Source organism: Scyliorhinus torazame, chromosome 11 (assembly GCF_047496885.1).
Source record: "Scyliorhinus torazame isolate Kashiwa2021f chromosome 11, sScyTor2.1, whole genome shotgun sequence".
Classification (NCBI taxonomy): domain Eukaryota; kingdom Metazoa; phylum Chordata; class Chondrichthyes; order Carcharhiniformes; family Scyliorhinidae; genus Scyliorhinus; species Scyliorhinus torazame.
In genome coordinates this window covers 89,759,635-89,780,364 of record NC_092717.1, presented here as the reverse complement: position 1 = coordinate 89,780,364, position 20,730 = coordinate 89,759,635, and the positions used below count along the sequence as shown (strand labels likewise).

General features: G+C 47.5%; 1 protein-coding gene across 4 annotated transcripts in view; it reads right to left on the bottom strand.

The window, feature by feature from the left end:
* The window catches only part of LOC140385371 (lethal(3)malignant brain tumor-like protein 4), a 555,015-nt gene that overhangs the window by 390,364 nt on the left and 143,921 nt on the right, over positions 1 to 20,730 (bottom strand). For 3 of the 4 annotated variants that reach the window (XR_011933346.1, XM_072467457.1, XM_072467455.1), the window contains 3 exons: positions 15,792 to 15,924; positions 7,797 to 7,911; positions 3,721 to 3,815 (listed from right to left, as the gene is read on the bottom strand). Coding sequence is in view for 3 of the 4 variants with exons in the window: in XM_072467457.1 (XP_072323558.1) it covers positions 3,721 to 3,815; positions 7,797 to 7,911; positions 15,792 to 15,924 (343 nt within the window). In the remaining variant the exon portion in view is untranslated. The remainder of the gene's footprint in view (positions 1 to 3,720; positions 3,816 to 7,796; positions 7,912 to 15,791; positions 15,925 to 20,730) is intronic. The other variant, XM_072467456.1, reaches the window with a different exon arrangement.

The window sequence follows — 20,730 nt, the reverse complement described above, 5'->3', positions numbered from 1 at the left end:
TTAATTGGAAAAAATGAATTGGGTACTCTAAATTTATAAAGAAAAAAAGAAGAAAGACGGGTTGCATCTAAACTGGAGGAGCACTGATATCCTGGCTGGGAGGTTTGCTAAATTCACTCGGGAGGATTTAAACTAGTATGGCAGCAGGATGGGAACCAGAATGTGAGTTTAGAAGGTGTAATAACTGAAGGGGAAATAGAGAACCAAAATAAAAGAACAACATCACCCTCAGGCAGAGCAAAAAAGGTGGCAAGTGTGGAAAGGGAGGTGATCAATGCAGGATTGAGGGTGTTGTACTTAAATGCGCGCAGTATACGGAACAAGGTAAATTAGCTTGTTGTGCACATTGAAATTGGCTGGTACGATGTTGTGGGCATCAGAGACGTGACTGTAAGGGGATCAGGGCTGGGATCTAAATATCCAAAGATATGTCCTATCGAAAGGACAGGCAGATGGGCAAAGGAGGCGGAGTTGCATTGTTAGTAAGGAATGAAGTTAACTCAATAGCAAGGTGTGATATTGAATCAGAAGGCATAGAATCTCTGTGGGTAGAGTTGAGGAATCACAAAGGTAAAAAGACCCTGATGGGAGTTATGTACAGGCGCCCTAGCAGTAGTCAGGATGTGGGGCAGAAAATAAATCAGGAGATAGAAAGGGCATGTAAGAAAGGCAATAATACAATAATCATGGGGGACTTCAATATGCAGGTGGACTGGGAAAATCAGGTTGGTAGTGGATCCCAAGAAAAGGAATTTGTGAGGTGTTTTTTTGGAGCAGCTTGTGACAGAGCCTGCTAGGGAACAGGCAATTCTGGATTTGGTGATGTGTAACGAGGCAGACTTGATTGGGGAACTTAAGGTGAAGGAACCCTTAGGGAGCAGTGACCACAATATGATAGAATTTACCCTGCAGTTTGAGAGGGAGAAGCTGCAATCAGATGGAACGGTATTACAATTAAATACGGGTAACTACAAAGACATGAGGGAGGAGCTGGCCAGAGTTGATTGGAATAGGAGCCTAGCAGGGAAGACAGCAATGGCAGGAGTTTTGGGGAGTTATTCGGGAGGCACAACAGAAATTCATCCCAAGGAGGAGAAAACATGGCATCCATGGCTGACGAGGGAAGTCAAGGACAGCATAAAAGCTAAAGAGAAAGTATACAATGCGGAGAGGATTAGTGGGAAGCCAGAGGACTGGGAAGCTTTTAAAAGCGTGCAGAGGACAACTAAAAAAGCAATAAAGGGGGAGAAGATGAAGTAAGAGTGCAAGCTAGCTAGTAATATAAAGTAAGATAGGAAGAGATTTTTTCAAGATATAAAAGGTAAGAGAGAGGCAAAAACAGACATTGGACCACTGGAAAATGTGGCTGGAGAAGTAATAATAGGAAACAAAGAAATGGCAGATGAACTGAATAGTTACTTTGCATCAGTCTTCACAGTGGAAGACACCAGAGGGATGCCAGAGCTCCAGGAGAACCAGGGGGCAGAGGTGAGTGCAGTGGCCATTACTAAGGGGAAGGTTCTGGGGAAATTGAAAGATCTGAAGGTGGATAATTCACCTGGACCGATGGACTACACCCCAGGGTCCTAAAAGAGATGGATGAGGAAATTGTGGAGGCATTAGTGATGATCTTTCAGGAATAACTAGAGGCAGGAAGGGTCCCAGAGGACTGGAAAGTGGCTAATGTAATACCCCTGTTTAAGAAGGGAGAAGACGGGAAATTATTTTTTAAAAATAAATTTAGTGTACCCAATTCATTTTTTCCAATTAAGAGGCAATTTAGCGTGGCCAATCCATCTACCCTGCACATCTTTGGGTTGTGGGGGCGAAACCCACACAAACACGGGGAGAATGTGAAAACTCCACACGGACAGTGTCCCAGAGCCGGGATCGAACCTGGGACCTCGGTGTCGTGAGGCAGCAGTGCTAACCACTGCACCACCATGCTGCCCTCGAAGACGGGAAATTATAGGCCGGTTAGCCTGACTTCGGTCATTGGTAAGATTTGAGAGTCCATTATTAAAGAGGAGATTGCGGAGTACTTGAAGTGCATGATAAAATTGGACCGATTCAGCACGGCTTCGTCTGACAAATCTGTTAGTTCTTTGAGGAAGTAACAAGGAAGTTAGACAAAGGAGAACCAGTGAACGTGATTTATTTAGATTTCCAGAAGGCCTTTGACAAGGTGCCGCATAGGAGACTGGTAAATAAGTTAAGAGCCCATGGTGTTAAGGGTAAGATCCTGGCATGGATAGAGGATTGACTGACTGGCAGAAGGCAGGGAGTGGGGATAAAGGGGTCTTTTCAGGATGGCAGCCGGTGACAATTGGTGTGCCTCAGGGGTCGGTGCTGGGAACACAGCTTTTCACAATATACATTAATGATCTGGAGGAAGGAACTGAAGGCACTGTTGCTACATTTGCAGATGATACAAAGATCTGTAGAGGGGCAGGTAGTATTGAGGAAGCAGACGGGCTGCAGAAGGACTTGGACAAGGTAAGAGACTGGGCAAAGAAGTGGCAGATGGAATACAATGTGCAAAAGTGTGAGGTTATGCACTTTGGAAGGAGAAATGGAGGCATAGACTATTTTCTAAATGGAAAGATGCTTAGAAAATCAGAAGCACAAAGGGAATTGCGGGTCCTTGTTCACGATTCTCTTAAGGTTAACATGCAGGTTCAGTCGGCAGTTAGGAAGGCAAATGCAATGTTAGCATTCATATCGAGAGGGCTAGAATACAAGACCAGGGATGTACTTCGGAGGCTATACAAGGCTCTGGTCAGACCCCATTTGGAGTATTGTGAGCAGTTTTGGGTCCCGTATCTAAGGGAGGATGTGCTGACCTTGGATGTTAAGTAATGGGTTAAGAGACATTGCAATTAGTTGTCTCATTTATGATAAGTATCCATTAATTGACACTGATATGTAAAGGGGCTTCAGGTGGCCTCTGTCAGGTGGTGTGTTGTTAAGACTTTTGTGCAGAGGCTGTGGAAGTGAAATAAATGGTGTTTGGTGAAAAGGAACAAGAACTTTAGACTCTTCACTTCACAGCAACTAAAACGTCTAACAATGGAAAGGGTCTAGAGGAGGTTCACAAGAATCATCCCTGGAATGAAGAGCTTGTCATTTAAGGAACGGTTGAGGACTCTGGGTCTGTACTCGTTGGAGTTTAGAAGGATAAGGGGGATCTTATTGAAACTTACAGGATACTGTGTGGCCTGGATAGAGTGGATGTGGAGAGGATGTTTCCTCTTGTAGGAAAAACTAGAACCAGAGGACACCATCTCAGACTAAAGGGACGATCCCTTAAAACAGAGATGAGGAGGAATTTCTTCAGTCAGAGGGTGGTGAATCTGTGGAACTCTTTGCCGCAGAAGGCTGTGGAGGCCAAATTACCGAGTATCTTTAAGGCAGAGATAGATAGGTTTTTGATCAGTGAAGGGATCAGGGGTTATGGGGAGAAGGCAGGAGAATGGGGATGAGAAAATATCAGCCATGATTGAATGGTAGAGCAGACTCGATGGGCCAAGTGGCCTAATTCTGCTCTTGTGTCTTATGGTCTTACACCCCCACAACCCAAAGGTGTGCAGGGTAGGTGGATTGGCCACGCTAAATTGTCCCTTAATTGGAAATTATTTTTAAACAGCATGTTAAATAGATAGAAGTGAACATTTGTACATTCAGAATTTACTACGTATTCTGAAATCAAGATATCTGTACCTCTTTAAACAGTTTGGGGGGTGCTGCCAATGCTTTTTCTTCTTCAAGATACTGTATCCATGACCAAGCCTTTTTCTTTCCAGTAAGTGGTGTGGCTACCATGACAACAAAGAACAAGGAAAAATTCAACTCAGAAAATGTAAGTTAATATCTCATGATGTTAGAGGAGTTAGATGTCATCAATTTAGCTTAAATGCACTCAATGCACTGGGTAACTGATAACATCTACAGCGCCTAATATAGCATTGTATTTTCTTGTCCATCTTTGACAAACTTCACCAAAGTTTTCAGCCTTTTCTCTGATGATTTTTTTCCCCAAGGAATTTGGATCGGTGTAGCCTGGAAATACGTTGAATACACATTTTGTTACGCTGTTATTTTTTTTAAACCGTCCTCCATTTTCTGTTAAACCTGGTGGATTATGTGCAACATATCTTCCTATACACTGACAGGCATGTTCTAATGATATTCAAATAAATAAAGTGCGCCATCCAATGTTATTTTTATCATTTGCACCACAGCAACACTGGACCTGGGGGACCCGAATTTTGTCATGGCATCCTTGCATGGTGATGCAAGGATGCACTGAATGTTACAGACTAGAAATCTTGAGCAATTAACCTTTAATCCAATTGGGGGAGTGGGGGGGCGTTTTAACTTTATCTGGCACCACAAAGACCATTGCCATAATTTACTCTACCCCCAACCACGGGGACTCCCCATAGGCCATGGGGCATGCCAAAATTAGTTAAACTGGTTTGAGGCCAAATAATAGGGTCATGGATTAATCTCCACCAAAAGTCCAATCATGCCAAAAAGCACCAAACTCAACAGCCAAAAATGCAGTCTCTTACATTTTGTTTTTCCAAGGATTTCACAGGTCCACTGTTGTAAATTAATGAAAGAACACAACTCATTTGTAAATACAATTAAAATCTAGTTTAGGCAGAAACGTCAAGCAGTTGAATCAGCTATTCTTCCAAACATCCCCATTAGTTTCCTGCCCATGGTTTAGAACTAACACTCCTCAATCCTACTTGGTTAACATGAATTTAACTAATTCTCTCTTGAAAATCTGCCAAGTTTTTTCTGGTCCATTAATAATCAGTAAACAGTTGTGTTTTTTTCCCTTTGATACCTGTAATTTTAAATTCAGTCTCTTAGTCCTCGAACCCTCCATCGAAAAAGAAAAAAAATTCTGGATGTAAATTCTCATTCAAGTGAAAATCTTAAAGATCTCCCTCATTTCCTCTTATTTATTTTCCAACAAGTAGCATGCAAAGTCAACAATTTTTCCTGTAACTCATCTCTTTACATTTAGGAATCAGTCACAAAACACTTCACTGGATTCACTCCCTTATGTTTATTTGCAACAGAGAGACCAGAACTTAACACAATTCAACCTCAACAAAGTCAGAGAAACCTCAAGGTACTTTTTTTTTACATTTAAGTCACAATGCTGGAGACAACCAAATCCTATTTGCTTTCTGGAGCAACAGCTTAACAGACAGCGTTAATGACCCTAATCATCAAACCCTCAGATCCCTCTCCTGTTATCTCATGGATGTTACTGTTTACCTTGTACTTCATACTCTTCTGTCTTCTGCCCGATTTCATAACTTAACACCTACCTGTAGTGAATATTCATCTGGCACCTTCTGAACCCATGCTGGGTCCCTTTAATCAAACTCTCAAAGCCTCAAACATTTTCTTCACAATCATAGGTCTGTCATTTGAGGTTTCATGCCCTGACACTGTTTTTCAAGCGCCTAGTCATCCAATCCATTGTAATGTTATCCTATCCACTGAGAAACACAATGTAGATTTTTACCTTCATCACTTGGGTAGCAACTTGTTGGAGCCTATCTTGTCTTTTATAGAACCCGACTGAATTTTCATTCAAATTTATTTCCACAGTTTCAGGCGGGTTCTATAAACGTAAAATAAATAATTCAGTTCATAATCAATAGTGGTTGGTCCCTAGCATCACAAAACCATGAAAAAATACTTTACATTTCTGAGGATAGCAGAATGTCCTTTCAACGGAGTATTCAACATACCAAAAAGAAACAATTAGAACCATCAGTTAGAGTTCAGATCTATGACCAGCACTTTTAATGTATGCTCTAGAAGTGGCATAAAGATGTGTTACAAATACCATGTTTATAAGATTGTTATGTTTTGGCGTTCCCATTTTAATTTAGGGTAAAATGCAGTAAGGAAGGGAGTTCTGAATTTTGTATGAAAACAAGCTTAGGTAGTTTGCTTGTTTAAGGTTAAGAGGGGGACAAGTTGTTTTATTATAATAATCTTTATTGTCACAAGTAGGCTTTTAACACTGCAATGAAGTTACTGTGAAAAGCCCCTAGTCGCCACATTCCGGCACCTGTTCGGGTACACAGAGGGAGAATTTAGAATATCCAATTCACCTAACAGCGCGTCTTTCAGGACTTGTGGGAGGAAACCGGAGCACCTGGAGGAAACCCACGCAGACACAGGGAGAACGTGCAGACTCCGCGCAGACAGTGACCCAAGCCGGGAATCGAACCTGGGACCCTGGAGCTGTGGAGCAACAGTGCTACCCACTATGCTACCGTACTAGGAATGAGGTACAATATGTTCGCACCTGTGACAATGGTAAGAGCGTTTGTGATGATTATGGGTGGACTGTTAGACTCCATGTCACACAGGAAGATGTTAGGAATGTCAACTTTTATAAACAGTTATACTTTAAACTGTCCTTCTAATACCAAGATATAACAGAGTTGGGGGTTTTAGCGGATAGCTAATTAGCTTTTCCACTTGGAAACATGACTCATGTAATTAACATTGCCATGGGGAAAAAGCCATTGTGATATTGGGTTGCAGGTTTCTTAATATATCCTTGAACCTTGCAAAGAGGTCTGTCTAAGAGCAAGAGAGAAAAAATAGAGCAGAGCAACTGAGGCAGCCAGTTCTGCACCCAAGACATGACTGATTCTATTATTCACCAAGCAGGATGTGGGGAGGAGCACATGCTCAGATTGAAGAGACCAAGAGTGCAATTTAACAAAACAGGAGTCCCGTTGTGGACGGGTTGATCAGGGTGTTTCCCGGCGCTATAAGAGACTCTGTTATTTTTTCGGGCCTCAGCTGGGAACTGCCGACGCTGCACGTACCTTAATTTCCTGGATGGAAGAACTCCAGATGCCACTGCCAGGGTGTCAGGTTAACGGTGCCAAGGTATTCGGGTGGCAGCAGCAGTGCCAGGGTACCACCCTGCCCAAAGGCCAACCACCCGGCGGCCTCCGATAGCCTGGGAGAGACCCCTCCCAAGTATATTCCGCCTTGTCCCCATTTGTGGAGACCAGTGCAAAACGGTGCCCTGCTAGATCCCATTAGGTCTCACAAGGAGTGGTAAGACGGGTAAATCTAGCGATAGGCATTAGATTGAGCCCCAAGTTTATGAAGATTTAAACAAGCAGGAAGATTCACCTAGCTTGGCTGGAGGGAGAGTCTCCAAAGTAACCCTTACAGTGAAAGTCAGTCCTGGGATTAGAAGTTAGCTGACTGGGAAAGGAAAATGAAACTGGACCTCCGGAGCAGAGGATAGCTTTGGATTGATTCAGAAGTACAAATTGACCACTTAAGAATCACATAGAATCCTTACAATGCAGTAGGAGGCCATTCAGCCTATTGAGTCTGCACCAAACCCCTGAAAGAGCAACCTACCAAGGCCCATTCCCCCATCCTATCCCCGTAACCCCAACTATCCTGCACATCTTTGGGCCAGAGTAATGTCCATGGTATGGAATTTTTGGTCATTTTGCAAGTCAAATAGGGGAAACATTTCTATAGTTTAGGTTATTAATTGCCACAGGCTAGTGTTCAGAAAATGTTGCTTTTAGTTCATTTGTTGCAGTAAAAGTTTTAAAACCTGAAATCTTGTGTGATCCTTACAGTCCAGTCACTGGAAACTCGACCTCTATGGGGATCACTGCAGATGCCACAGGCTAAGTAAATCTGATAAAAACGTATAACATACTTCATACATGATAATAATATTGCAATATGTTTCAAATAAAAATGTTGAATACCCTGTTTAGAGAACTTGGAATCTGGGTCAGAAAGTCGATTGTTTTTGAAGCTACTGTGGTTAGTCAGCACTGCAGACATTTTTATCTTCATTTTTCCATCATCTTGCACTTCTTCCTGCAGCATAATCAAGTTAATAATGTTCCACTCATGAAATGCAGCTCAAAAGAAAGTGTCAGACTGTCTTTTTCAAAATTGCATTTTGCACCTTGTCTGATAACATCACATGTGGCATGCCTTAAGTTTCTGTGGCTGTATAAACCAATCCCTTACAATCAAAAATTAACACCCTGGGTACGCCAGATGCATTTGCAATTTGCACTTAAGTAATGTGCTTTTGTTACCACATAATAACTTATTTTATTCCAAATTAAAATGACCCACTAGGGCGTTTGATTTTAATAATACTGTTCTACCAATCATTTTAATTTGATAAGATCACCATTTTCCTACCAAATGTTAATGTTGCACTAAATAAATCAATTATTTGCAGAAATATGCAACATTAAGCATGAATGTTCTCAACGTGGTATCTCTTAAATAAATGTGGGAAATACAGTCAGTCTAAAGCTGTTAATTCTTTACCAGAGCTCTTATAAATCGGATCTGCATCATGCTTGATGCAGTCCATAGTAATCATTTGCAACATTGAAAATAATGATAATGATACCAGCACAAATGGTGAGGGTTGTGATGACAAATCTGGTGTGGATGTACACTGGGACTAAAAATACCTGCCTTTGGTTTGGGAACCATGCTGCCAGCACCTCAGAAGGTCGAACAATTAAATCAAAGAATGCTTAGAAAGCACCTGTACAACATTCAGCCTCCCAATGACATGTCCAGGCATGGCAGATGATAGTTCTGATTGTGCAGTCCACTCCCTGCATGTGCAGCACAACATGGGAGCGCTTGAGAGTTTCAATATGAACTACAATCAGAGAAATCTCAGTCACCATGTCATTGGGGAGTTTCCAGTGGTTACGCGTGCTGCCCTTCATCTGCCTCTGTAAGCCAAAGAACCTTTCTAACACCAGGATTAAGACGTGCACAGTAAGCCTTGATGATTTGGAAAACCATCACAAATCTATACCAAATTGTGCCACAATGGAACTAATAAATAAATAATAAATCTAACCACTTATCTTGCAGAGGGATCAAAAACTGAAACATTTGTTCCATATATACCCTGGGCAAATATAAAGTACAGTCTTTACCAACCGGAAACTTTTCTCAAAGTAAAAGTGCCATTTAGATCCCTGATTTTCTGCTAACTAACTTTCAGATTAGTAGTGAACTGTCTAAGAAAATAAATCACAAGAATTCCAACTAGATTCAAAGCAACTGTGGTGGGCACACTCAAGAGAAAATGTGGGGTCTCAGTTGTGAGAGATCATTTCTTTTTAATAAATAATTTTTATTCAGGTTTTCATAAAATATAAATAACAAAATGAAAAAGGAACCCAACAGGGTTACGTACAAAACACAGTCCAGAAGAGCAACCCTCTATACCCCCCCTCCCCACTGTACATGAATAATAAATGAACATTAACACCCCGACTTAACACAACAGGTATATACACCCCCTCAGACCGTCCAGTGTAAATAACAGAAACAAAAAATAAAGTTAACCCCACCCCAGAGTTGCTGCTGCCATTGACCAATGACCACCGTTCTGCCAGGAAGTCTAAGAACGGTTGCCACCGCCTAAAGAACCCTTGTACCTACACTCTCAAGGCGAATTTCACCCTCTCCAACTTAATAAACCCCGCCATATCGTTGATCCAGGATTCCATGCTTGGGGGCGTTGCATCCTTCCATTGAAGAAGAATCCTCCGCCGGGCTACCAGGGACGCAAAGGCCAGAATTCCGGCCTCTTTCGCCTCCTGCACTCCTGGCTCCTCTGCAACCCCAAATATTGCGAGCCCCCAGCCCTGGTTGACCTTGGATCCTACCACCCTCGACACCGTCCTCGCTACACCCTTCCAAAATTCCTCCAGCACTGGGCACGCCCAGAACATATGGGTGTGATTTGCTGGGCTCCCTGAGCACCTAACACACCTGTCCTCACCCCCAAAGAACCGGCTCATCCTTGTCCCGGTCATGTGTGCCCTGTGCAGCACCTTAAACTGCATGAGGCTGAGCCTCGCGCACGATGAGGAAGAGTTCACCCTCCCTCGGGCATCTGCCCATGTCCCTTCCTCAAACTCCTCTCCCAACTCCTCCCACTTACCTTTCACCTCCACCACCGAGGCCTCCTCCTCCTCCTGCATCACCTGGTAAGTTTCCGAGATCTTCCCCACTCTCTCCCCCCCCCCCCCCCCCCGAGAGCACCCTGTCCTGTACTGTGTGTGGTAGCAGCCGCGGGAATTCCACCACCTGCTGTCTGGCAAACGCCCTTACCTGTAAGTACCTGAAGGTGTTCCCCAGGGGGAGCCCATACTTCTCCTCCAGCTCACCCAGGCTCGCAAACTTCCCATCCACAAACAGGTCCCCCAACCTTCGTATCCCTGCCCTGTGCCACCCCGATAACCCTCCATCTGTTCTCCCTGGGACGAACCGATGGTTCCCCAGTATTGGGGTCCACACCGAGGCCCCAACTTCCCCCCTGTGCCGCCTCCACTGCCCCCAGACTTTGAGGGCAGCCGCCACCACCGAGCTCGTGGTATACCTCCTTGGAGGGAACGGCAGCGGCGCCGTTGCCAGCGCCCCCAGACTCGTACCCACACAAGACGCCGTGTCCAGCCTCTTCCATGCAGCCCCCTCCCCCTCCATCACCCACTTTCACACCATCGTCGCATTGGCGGCCCAGTAGTACACAGAGGTTGGGCAGCGCCAGCCCCCCCATCTCTACTGCGCTCCAGGAACACCCTTCTCACCCTCGGAATCCGTTGCGCCCACACAAACCCCATTATACTCCTGTTGACCCGCCTAAAAAAGGCCTTCGGGATAAACACGGGGAGGCAAAAACCTTGGGAACACCGTCAATTTGACTGACTGCACCCGACCCGCCAAGGACAGCGGCAACGCGTCCCACCTCTTGAACTCCTCCGTTTGCTCCACCAGCCTTGTGAAATTAAGCCTATGCAGGGCCCCGCAGCTCCTGGCCATCTGGACCCCCAAATACCTGAAGCTCCTCTCCGCCCTTTTTAGTGGGAGCTCGCCAATCCCCCTCTCCTGGTCCCCTGGGTGAACCACGAACAGCTCGCTCTTCCCCATATTGAGCTTGTACCCCGAGAAATCCCTGATTTCCCGAAGGATCCTCATTACCTCCGGCATTCCCCCCCCACCACATATAGCAGCAAATCATCCGCATAGAGCGACACCCTATGCTCCTCCCCACCCCGCACCAACCCCCTCCAGTTCCTCGACTCCCTCAGTGTCATAGCCAGGGGTTCAATCGCAAGTGAGAAGAGCAGGGGGGACAGTGGACACCCCTGCCTCGTCCCTCGGCGCAACCGAAAGTACTCGGACCTCCTCCTGTTCGTGGCCACACTTGCCATCGGAACCTCATACAACAGCCTAACCCACCTGACAAACCCCTCCCCAAACCTCTTCAGCACCTCCCACAGGTACCCCCACTCTACCCTATCAAAGGCTTTCTCAGCGTCCATCGCCACCACTATCTCCGCGCCCCCTCCCTCGCCGGCATCATGTTAACATTCAAAAGTCTCCGCACATTCGCGTTCAACTGCCTCCCCTTCACGAATCCCGTCTGGTGTTCGTGGATGATCTGCGGCACACAATCCTCAATCCTAGTGGCTAAAACCTTCGCCAGCACCTTGGCTTCGTTTAGCAACGAAATCGGCCTGTAAGACCCACACTGCAGGGGATCCTTGTCCCGCTTCAGGATCAAGGAGATCAGTGCCCGGGACATCGTCGGGGGCAAAGCCCCCCCCCCTCCCTTGCCTCATTGAAGGTCCTAACTAGCAACGGGCCCAGCAGGTCCATATATATTTTATAGAATTCGACCGGGAAACCATCCGGCCCCGATGCCTTCCCCGCCTGCATGCTTCCTATCCCTTTGGTCAGCTCCTCCAGCCCAATCGGGGCCCCCAATCCCACCACCAGTCCCTCCTCCACCTTCGGAAACCTCAATTGGTCCAGGAAGCGGCCCATCCCTCCCTCCTCCAGTGGGGGCTCGGACCAGTACAATTCCTCATAAAAGTCCCTGAAGACCCCATTGATGCTAACCCCACTCCGCACCACACTCCCTCCCCTGTCCTTAACTCCCCCGATCTCACTAGCTGCGTCCCACTTCCGAAGCTGATGCGCCTGCATCCGGCTTGCCTTTTCCCCATACTCTTAAATCGCCCCCTGGGCCTTCCTCCACTGCACCTCCGCCTTCCTGGTGGTCACCAGGTCGAACTCGGCCTGGAGGCTGCGCCTCTTCCTGAACAATCCTTCCTCGGGCACCTCCGCATACCTCCTGTCTACCCTCACCATCTCCCCCACCAGCCTCTCCCTCTTCCCCCCCGCTCCTTCCTCTCCTTGTGGGCCCTAATGGAGATCAGCTCTCCCCTAACCACCGCCTCCCATACCATCCCCACTCGGACCTCCCCGTTATCGTTGGCCTCCAGGTACCTCTCTATACTTCCTCGAACCCGCTCACTCACCTCCTCGTCTGCCAACAGCACCACCTCCAAGCGCCACAATGGGCGCTGGTCCCTCTCCTCCCCCAGCTCTAAGTCCACCCAATGCGGGGCGTGATCCGAAATGCCTGTCGCCGAGTACTCGGTATCCTCTACTCTCGCTATCAGCGCCCTGCTCAAAATAAAAAAGTCGATCTGGGAATAAGCCTTATGGACATGTGAGAAGAATGAAAATTTCCTAGCCCCCGGCCTTGCAAATCTCCAAGGGTCCACCCCTCCCATCTGGTCCATAAACCCCCTCAGCACTCTAGCCGCCGCCGCCGGCTTCCTACCCGTCCTAAACCTGGAGCGATCCAGTGCCGGATCCAGCACCGTGTTAAATTCTCCCCCCATTGTCAGTCTGCCCACTTCCAAGTCTGGGATCCGACCCAACATGCGCCGCATAAAACCCGCATCGTCCCAATTCGGGGCATACACATTGACCAGTACCACCCTCTCTCCCTGCAGCTAACCACTTACCATTACGTACCTACCTCCATTGTCTGCCACAATGCTCGACGCCTCGAATGACACCCTCTTTCCCACCAAGATCACCACCCCTCGATTTTTGGCATCCAGCCCCGAATGAAACACCTGACCTACCCACCCTTTCTTCAATCTTACCTGGTCTGCCACCTTCAGGTGCGCCTCCTGGAGCATAACCACATCCGCCTTCAGCCCCTTCAGGTGCGCGAACACGCGGGCCCGCTTGACTGGCCCGTTCAGTCCCCTTACATTCCAGGTTATCAGCCGGATCAGGGAGCTACCCGCCCCCCTCCCCCGCCGACTAGCCATAACCCCTCCTCGGCCAGCCAAGCGCCCGCACCCCACGCCCGGCCCGTTCCCCACGGCGGCAGACCCCCGTCTCGACCCCCCCCCCCCCCACTCGCTCCAGCTCACCCTTGACCATAGCAGCAGCAACTTGATTCCCCCTGACCCACCCCCCCCCCCGCTAGGACCCATCCTAGCTGTTTTACTCCCCCCATTGCACATCCGCAAGTCAGCTGACTCCTGCTGACACCGGCCACTCCCGCCTCTCCTTCGACTCGTCCCATTGTGCGACACACCCACCTCTTCCATTCCCCATCCACAGGCTCTCCCCCTCCCCCTTCCATCCGAAGCGTGGGAAACAACCCTCGCTTCCCCGGCCCCGCCCCCTCCAGTCTTCAGCGAGGGAAAAAGCCCGCGCTTTCCACCAACCCCGCCCCGCCACCTCTGACGCAGCTCCTTTTACAGGCCCAGTCCCCTCACCCCCAACTCGGGCCTCACCCTCCCCCCCGGGGCCCCATCTCACCGCCGGCCATCCACCCCTGTTCCATTAGCTTACCCCCCTCCAAGAGACCCCCCAACCAACCCAACCAAAACAGTGCCGAACCCGCCCTAACCACCCTCACCGGACCAGAGAGAGAAAAGAAAAGAAAAACAAGAGCAAAGGACTAGCCCCCCCCCCCCCCCCAAAAAAAGCAACATATCAACCGCAATCCCCAAACGCCCATCCCGGCCCTCAATCTGTGTCCAACTTCTCGGCCTGAACAAAGGTCCACGCCTCCTCCGGAGACTCAAAATAATGGTGCCGGTCCTTGTAGGTGACCCACAGTCGCGCCGGCTGCAACATGCCAAACTTAACCCCCTTCTTGTGCAGCACCGCCTTCGCTCGATTGTACCCGGCCCTCTTCTTCGCCACCTCCGCACTCCAGTCCTGGTATACTCGAACCTCCACGTTCTCCCACCTGCAGCTCCTCTCCTTCTTGGCCCACCTGAGCACACACTCCCGATCAGCAAACCGATGAAACCGCACCAGCACCACCCGCGGAGGCTCGTTAGCCTTGGGCCTCCTCGCCAGCACTCTATGGGCCCCTGGAAGGACCCCGCTACCATCAGCGATTTCAACATGGTGACCACTTAGGCCCCCACGTCTGGCCCCTCCAGCCCCTCCGGGAGGCCCAGAATCCGCAGATTCTTCCACCTCGACCGATTTTCCATCTCCTCGAACCGCTCCTGCCATTTCTTGTGAAGCGCCTCGTGCGCCTCCACCTTTACCGCCAGGCCTAAGATCTCGTCCTCGGTGACGGAGATCTTTTGTCGGGCCTCGAGGATCGCCACCCCCTGGGCCGTCTGTGTCTCCAGCAGCTTATCAATAGAAGCCTTCATCGGCTCAAGCAGGTCCGCTTTAATCTCTCTGAAGCAGCGCTGGATAACCTACTGTTGCTCCTGCGCCCACTGCATCCACGCTGCCTGGTCTCCGCCCGCCGCCATTTTGTTCTTCTTCCCTCGCACCTTCTTCGGGTCCACCACCACTTTTTTAGTCACCCCGCTCCTGGTAAAAGCCATATACTGTCGGGGAACTATTGTACTCTCCTTCCCACACCGGGAAACGTCAAAAAAGTGCCGTTGAGGGCCCTGAAAAGAGCCCAAAAGTCTGTTTTTTGCGGGAGCCGCTGAATGTGCGACTTAGCTCCGCATAGCCGCAACCAGAAGTCAGTTGTGAGAGATCACAATGTATTTTTGGTGTTGTATAATCAATGCAGGCATTGCTTCTTATTTGGCACAAGGACATTGCTTAATCACCACCCAATACTGAATTTGTGCAGACCTGTGACTGATACTTATATTTTAGTTACCAATCTCAGGCGGAAAAAGAAGAATGCCGAGCATTCCACTGTTTGCACCATCCGGTGGGGAGATTTTCTTTTTTAATATTAATTTAGAGTACCAATTAATTTTTTTTTCCCAATTAAGGGGTAATTTAGCATGGCCAATCCACCTGCACATCTTTGGGTTGTGGGGGCGAAACCCATGCAAATACGGGAGAATGTGCAAACTCAAGACGGACAGTGACCCAGAGATGGGATCGAACCTGGGACCTCGGCGGCGTGAGGCAGCAATGCTAACCACTGCGCCACCATGCTGCCCTCGGTGGGGAGATTTTCTGTTTCATTTCACCTTGTTACTCAGTTTTTAGGTGCAGTGAAAAAGATATTGGGTGAGGAAAGGGAGACCCATATTGTGAAACCTCTAACACAAAATGCTTTGTGGATACCAAAACGATTGGGACTGGGCCATCATCTGCTGTTGACACAGAACCAGGATCAGGTAAGATCCTTCTGGCACCATCTTGCTTTTGTATGAGTACTGCCAAGGGGCTTGAATCAAAAGAATCTTGTGGCTGCCTGGCTGCTATGGATTGGGGTGTAGCCAGACTTATATTACAAATTTTATATTGGTGGAAAGCAGTTTCCACTTGCCATCAAAGGTGTCATGTAACACAACATGGGAGGCAAAATGAAAATTTTAAACTTGTGATTTAATATCACTTCTTAAAAATATGTCTCTGTAAATGGTAAGTATCGACAGACATCAACAAACCATGTAGCCATCTTCAAAATCTTCACCAGAGTCTTCCTTTGCGTTCACACTCACTTTCCTCTTTTGCCTTTTGGGACACTTCAGTAGTGTTCCAGCATTTTGCTTCACTGATGCATGGTCCACAATGGGTTGTCTGTTGAAGAATCTTACATTGAAATATGACTTTGAAGCTTCAAAAACATTACACACAAGTTGAAGTATTTTGTTAAAGTTACAATTATTTAAGATTGTCATCTTTGATCAGTCTCAGGTTTTTACGTGGATATCTTTTATAAGAACACCAATAAAAACAAAGGTGACAAGGCTATGGAAAAATTAAACAGAAAACCCTAGATACCTAAACTGTCAAGTTCTGAATCAACATTTGTTATGTATATATTGTATTTATAAAACAGATTTTGCATTATGCTTCTTTCTTCAGATTCTACAAAAAGCTATAGATTGGAGAGTTACTTCTGACAGTGAAATCTGGATATCATCCCAGTCATGAGAAATAGTTAAGTTAGTATAGTACTTTACGCAGTTTTAGAGCATGAAATGAATTAAAACTGAATTAAAATGATTCCTTCATATCTAAAATATCTTGACCTTTTAGTAAGTACCATGATCATAATATGGGGCATGACCGAATGGCCTCTTTGGGCCCGACCCGGTGATGCGGCGAGGCCATTAGATTCCGCGAGAGGCCTCTTGTGAGATTTGTGACGCTCGGAAAGCTTGCGAGATCTACGTCACGATCTGGATCTCACCCAGCAGTTAGGCTCACTTAAATAGGTCAGCGCCTGATGCTCCAGATGCCCGGGAACAAATGTCCGCACATGTCCTCGCCACGGCACCATTTAGCACTTGTCCACACAAACGTGGACCAGTCGTAATGACACCTGGGGGGGACCCCAGGCACCTTGGCACCACCAGTCTGGCACCCTGGCAGTACCACCCTGGAACTGCCAAGCTGGTCAGCTCCAGGATGGCACTGCCCGTTAAATTGAACTCAGCACAGACTTCTGCTGTACTCCACATGCAATACTTCTCCATTCCAAGCAACCCTAACTCTTGGTGTTCTTTCTAATGAACATCGTTCTTTCCATATTACTAAACTTCCACTTGTAAAATGCATCTGAAATTTTATGAAACATATTGGGCTAAATTCTGCATTTGGGAGACAATGGGCTGGATTCTCCGCCGGCAGGATGCTCCGTTTTGCCGGCAGCCCGGGGGTTTCCCGACGGTGTTGGGAAACCCCACTGATCGGTGTAATGGAGCATCCCGCTGGCGGGGGTGAACCGGAAATGTGGCGCGGCAGGGCGGAGAATCCAGCCCAATGTTCTCCCGCTGGAGCTGAATTGCACCAGTTTTACGGTTGTGAACGGGATGAAATTCAGTATTCCTCACTGTACAAATTTATGCATGGCGCCGCACACGAAGGATTGAAAGGGAATGGCACTCTCGGGCCACCATCTTGGGCAGGTGGTCCAATAGCGTGGTCCCGCGGTCGGCCACCCTTTTCATTGGCCCCAACCCCCCACCCGCACCCACGCCGTAAATCTGCCCCGACTCCCCCATCCCATCACAGAGCAGCCCCCACCCCTGGATTACTTGGTTGTCCCCTCCCCCACTCCCAAGTATGGAGGTGACCCGACCCACCCTAACCCTCCAGTAATAGGGGGACCCTCTCCATGGACCTCTGTAATAACACTTGAGTGATTGGAATACACTTACATCTCTTTGATGTGGTCAGTGTTTACAAACATTGGGATTTCACCACTTACGCCACTGAAGCGTGAAGGGATATGAATGGACCAAAGCTGCAGTTGTTTTTTTACAAGCTGTCGATTACAGACCACTACTTGGAAGATATGAATGGCTTGACGATAATGTGTCTGTCGGGACCAGATGCAAGCACAGCTGCTCTCTTCGAGGATGGACACGGAGCTGCAAGATACATATTACAGCTGTAATGCTTCCCACTGCCCCTGTCTGACCTGTTCTCGGGGAAGGGTGTGTGTGCAGGGGATTCCGTTAGGCAGAGTGTCCCTGTGAAGGGGGGGGGGGCTCCTATTATAGGGGTCACTGTTTGAGGGTTCCCATACTGCAGGGGTTCCTGGACCCGCCCCCTTCCTACAGGGGTCCATGTGGGGAGGCAGGGGCTGCTAGTGGTGACGTGGGCAGGTAGTACATTATTGCGGGGAGGGGGGCGATGCCCGGATGGTCTCTACCAGCATTGCACTACTGTGGTGGACCTCACACCGCAGGGTCCACCATGTCAGGTTCACGATTGCTGAGACCACAAGTGATCCGCAACCACGTGATTCCCAAGCGTGGGGATCGAAGAATCACGGAAGGCCGGAGCATAGGGTGCCGAGCCTGGTAAATAGACATTTATTTGCATCCCCCCCCCGCCCCACCGGCATGGACCTCATTCACGCCACTAGCTGGGGTGGGGGGGGGGGGTCAGAGCATTGCATGGGCGCCGATCCCAAATTTTCCCGGATGCCTGATTCCCCGTCACGTCGGGAAACACATTCCAGACGTTCCAGGACAGAGAATCCAGCCCATTATCAAACAGGCTATGAAAATCAATATTCAGTATATCTACTGAAGTCTCATTATCTGCTGTATTCAGCCCATGAAACCCCCTCCCCCCAGCATGCAGTGCTGCGTGCTGCATGCGGTGAAAGGAATTGCAACAGCCAACACTATCCAGCACAACTTGCAAGGATCACCTGATTCAAGAAACTCCAATAAAGTTCTGTGAAAGACCATCAAACTGAAATGTTAACTTTTCTTCTCTCTTTATAGGTGCTGCCAGACCTCCTGAGCATTTCCGGTATTTTCTGTTTTTATTTCAAACATTCACAGAGACGTGGCACCCAGCACTTCAGTGTTTTAGCCACCATTCCAGGGTTTGAATGGCTCTTCTGTCAAGGTTATGGCAGATAAGTGGAATAGCCTCTGAGGAAATTCACCCCAGAGCAGACGAGCATGAGCACTTATAGTCTAACAAATTAGGTTTAATTTATTATCTCGGAAACCATGCAAAAAACATTGATTTCTGCATCTGAATTTTCGGTATGTGCTCTCGTTACACTAAATTCTGCACCAGAAGCACAAATTCACAATATTACTTTCATATTTGAAGTGTGGTCGCACCACTTCTTCAGCATCTTACAATTACTTCCTCAGAATTGTACTCTGTGGACCTAATTACATACTTACCATTCTACTTGGCTTGTGTCATGTGAGAGTACCGTTAAAAAATGGGTGTTTATAAATGGGTGTGTATATAAATATCTGTAGTGAGAGTACCTTTAAGAAATGGGTGTTTATTACTGCAGTGATGTCAGAGAGTGGGTGGAGCTGGGCTGTCTGTCAGCTTTTTACTTTCGTTTTAGGCTGTTTGCTGCAGGGTGTGTTTTAGTTTAGTTTTCAGAGCTGAATAGCTCCAGTCACAGCCAGATGGTGTATTAGAGTCTCTCTCTGTAATCTAAAGAATGTAAATCGATCCTTTGGTGATTTAAAACTAATAACTGTTCTTAGTAGTGACTTTAACCTGATGTGCTTCTGCTGAAAGTTTTTTTAAAAAGTCTTCTGGATGTTGAAAGGACAGCTTAAGAATTACTTAATGTTGTATTCTTTGGGGGTTGTATTTGACTGCTTCCCTCCCCAAATTTTCCATTCACCGTTTTCAGCCCCAAGACTCCCGCTCAATGCTTCCCTCCCCAAACTTCTCGGTCACTGCTTCCCTCCCCAAACTTCCCGCTCGCCACTTCCCTCCCGAGCCTCCCACACCACTTTGCTTTCCTGAACCTCCTGCTCGCCCCTCTCTTCCTCAAGCCTACAGTTTGACGCTTCTTCTCTGACCCTCCTACTTGCTTTCTTCTTCCCCGAGTCTTCTGCTCACTGCTTCTCTTTCCTGGCCCTTGCGGATTCCCGTTTGCCACTATTTTCGCCACCACGCTTGCCACCTCTTTTGCCCCCATGCTGTGAGCAGGATCTCGGGGAGAATCAGAGAAAGGGAGCAAGTGAATGAAGGAGCGAGAGGGAGCAGTGAGTAAGGGAGAGGAAGGAGAGACATGAAGGAAAACAGGACATGTTTTCTGCTACTGCACACAGAAACTGGTGCTAAACGGGGCAAAATAAGCTAGGAAAGAGGCAATTGCACTGCCAGCTGAGAGATTTAACAGTAGTTTAAGTTTTCTGCCCTGTAGAAAAACAAATTACCAGCATTATCTACTCCAAGAAGGAGCTCACTTGCTATCAATTCAGGTCTGCTGATCTCCTGATGTAAAGTCTTCTTCTTAGAACCGTTGCACTTTTGATTTTGGTATTATGGCAGCTTATATACAATGCTCTTAATGTAGAAGAAATCACACCTAAGGGCTTCACAGAATCATTACAACAATTTGTATTTTTATATTGCTTTTAACATGATAAAACATCTCAAGGCACTTCATAGGATCATTACAAAGCAAATTTTAATATGGAGTCACACCAGGAGATACTAGGGCAGATGCTCAAAAACTTGATCAAAGAGATAGCTTTTACGGAGGATCTTGAAGGAGCAAAGACAGGTAGAGAGGCAAAGAAATTTAGAGAGGGAATTCCAGTGCTTTGGGACTCAGCAACTGAAGGCACGGGAACAATTGTGGAACAATTAAAATCAGAAATGCTTATGGGTCCATAATTAAATAGACGGCACATCTTGGAGAGTGGTGGCGCTGGAGGAGATCATAGAAACAGAGAGGCAAGGCCGTGGAGGGGCACGAAGACAAGGATAAGAATTTTAAAATTGAGATGCTTCTTAACTGGGAGCCAAAGTTGGTCAATGAGCACAGGGGTGATGAGCGAAGAGGACTTAGCACTATTAGGGCATTGTCATGTGAGAGTACCTTTAAGAAATGGGTGTTTATAAATGGGGTGTATAAATATCTGTGGTGAG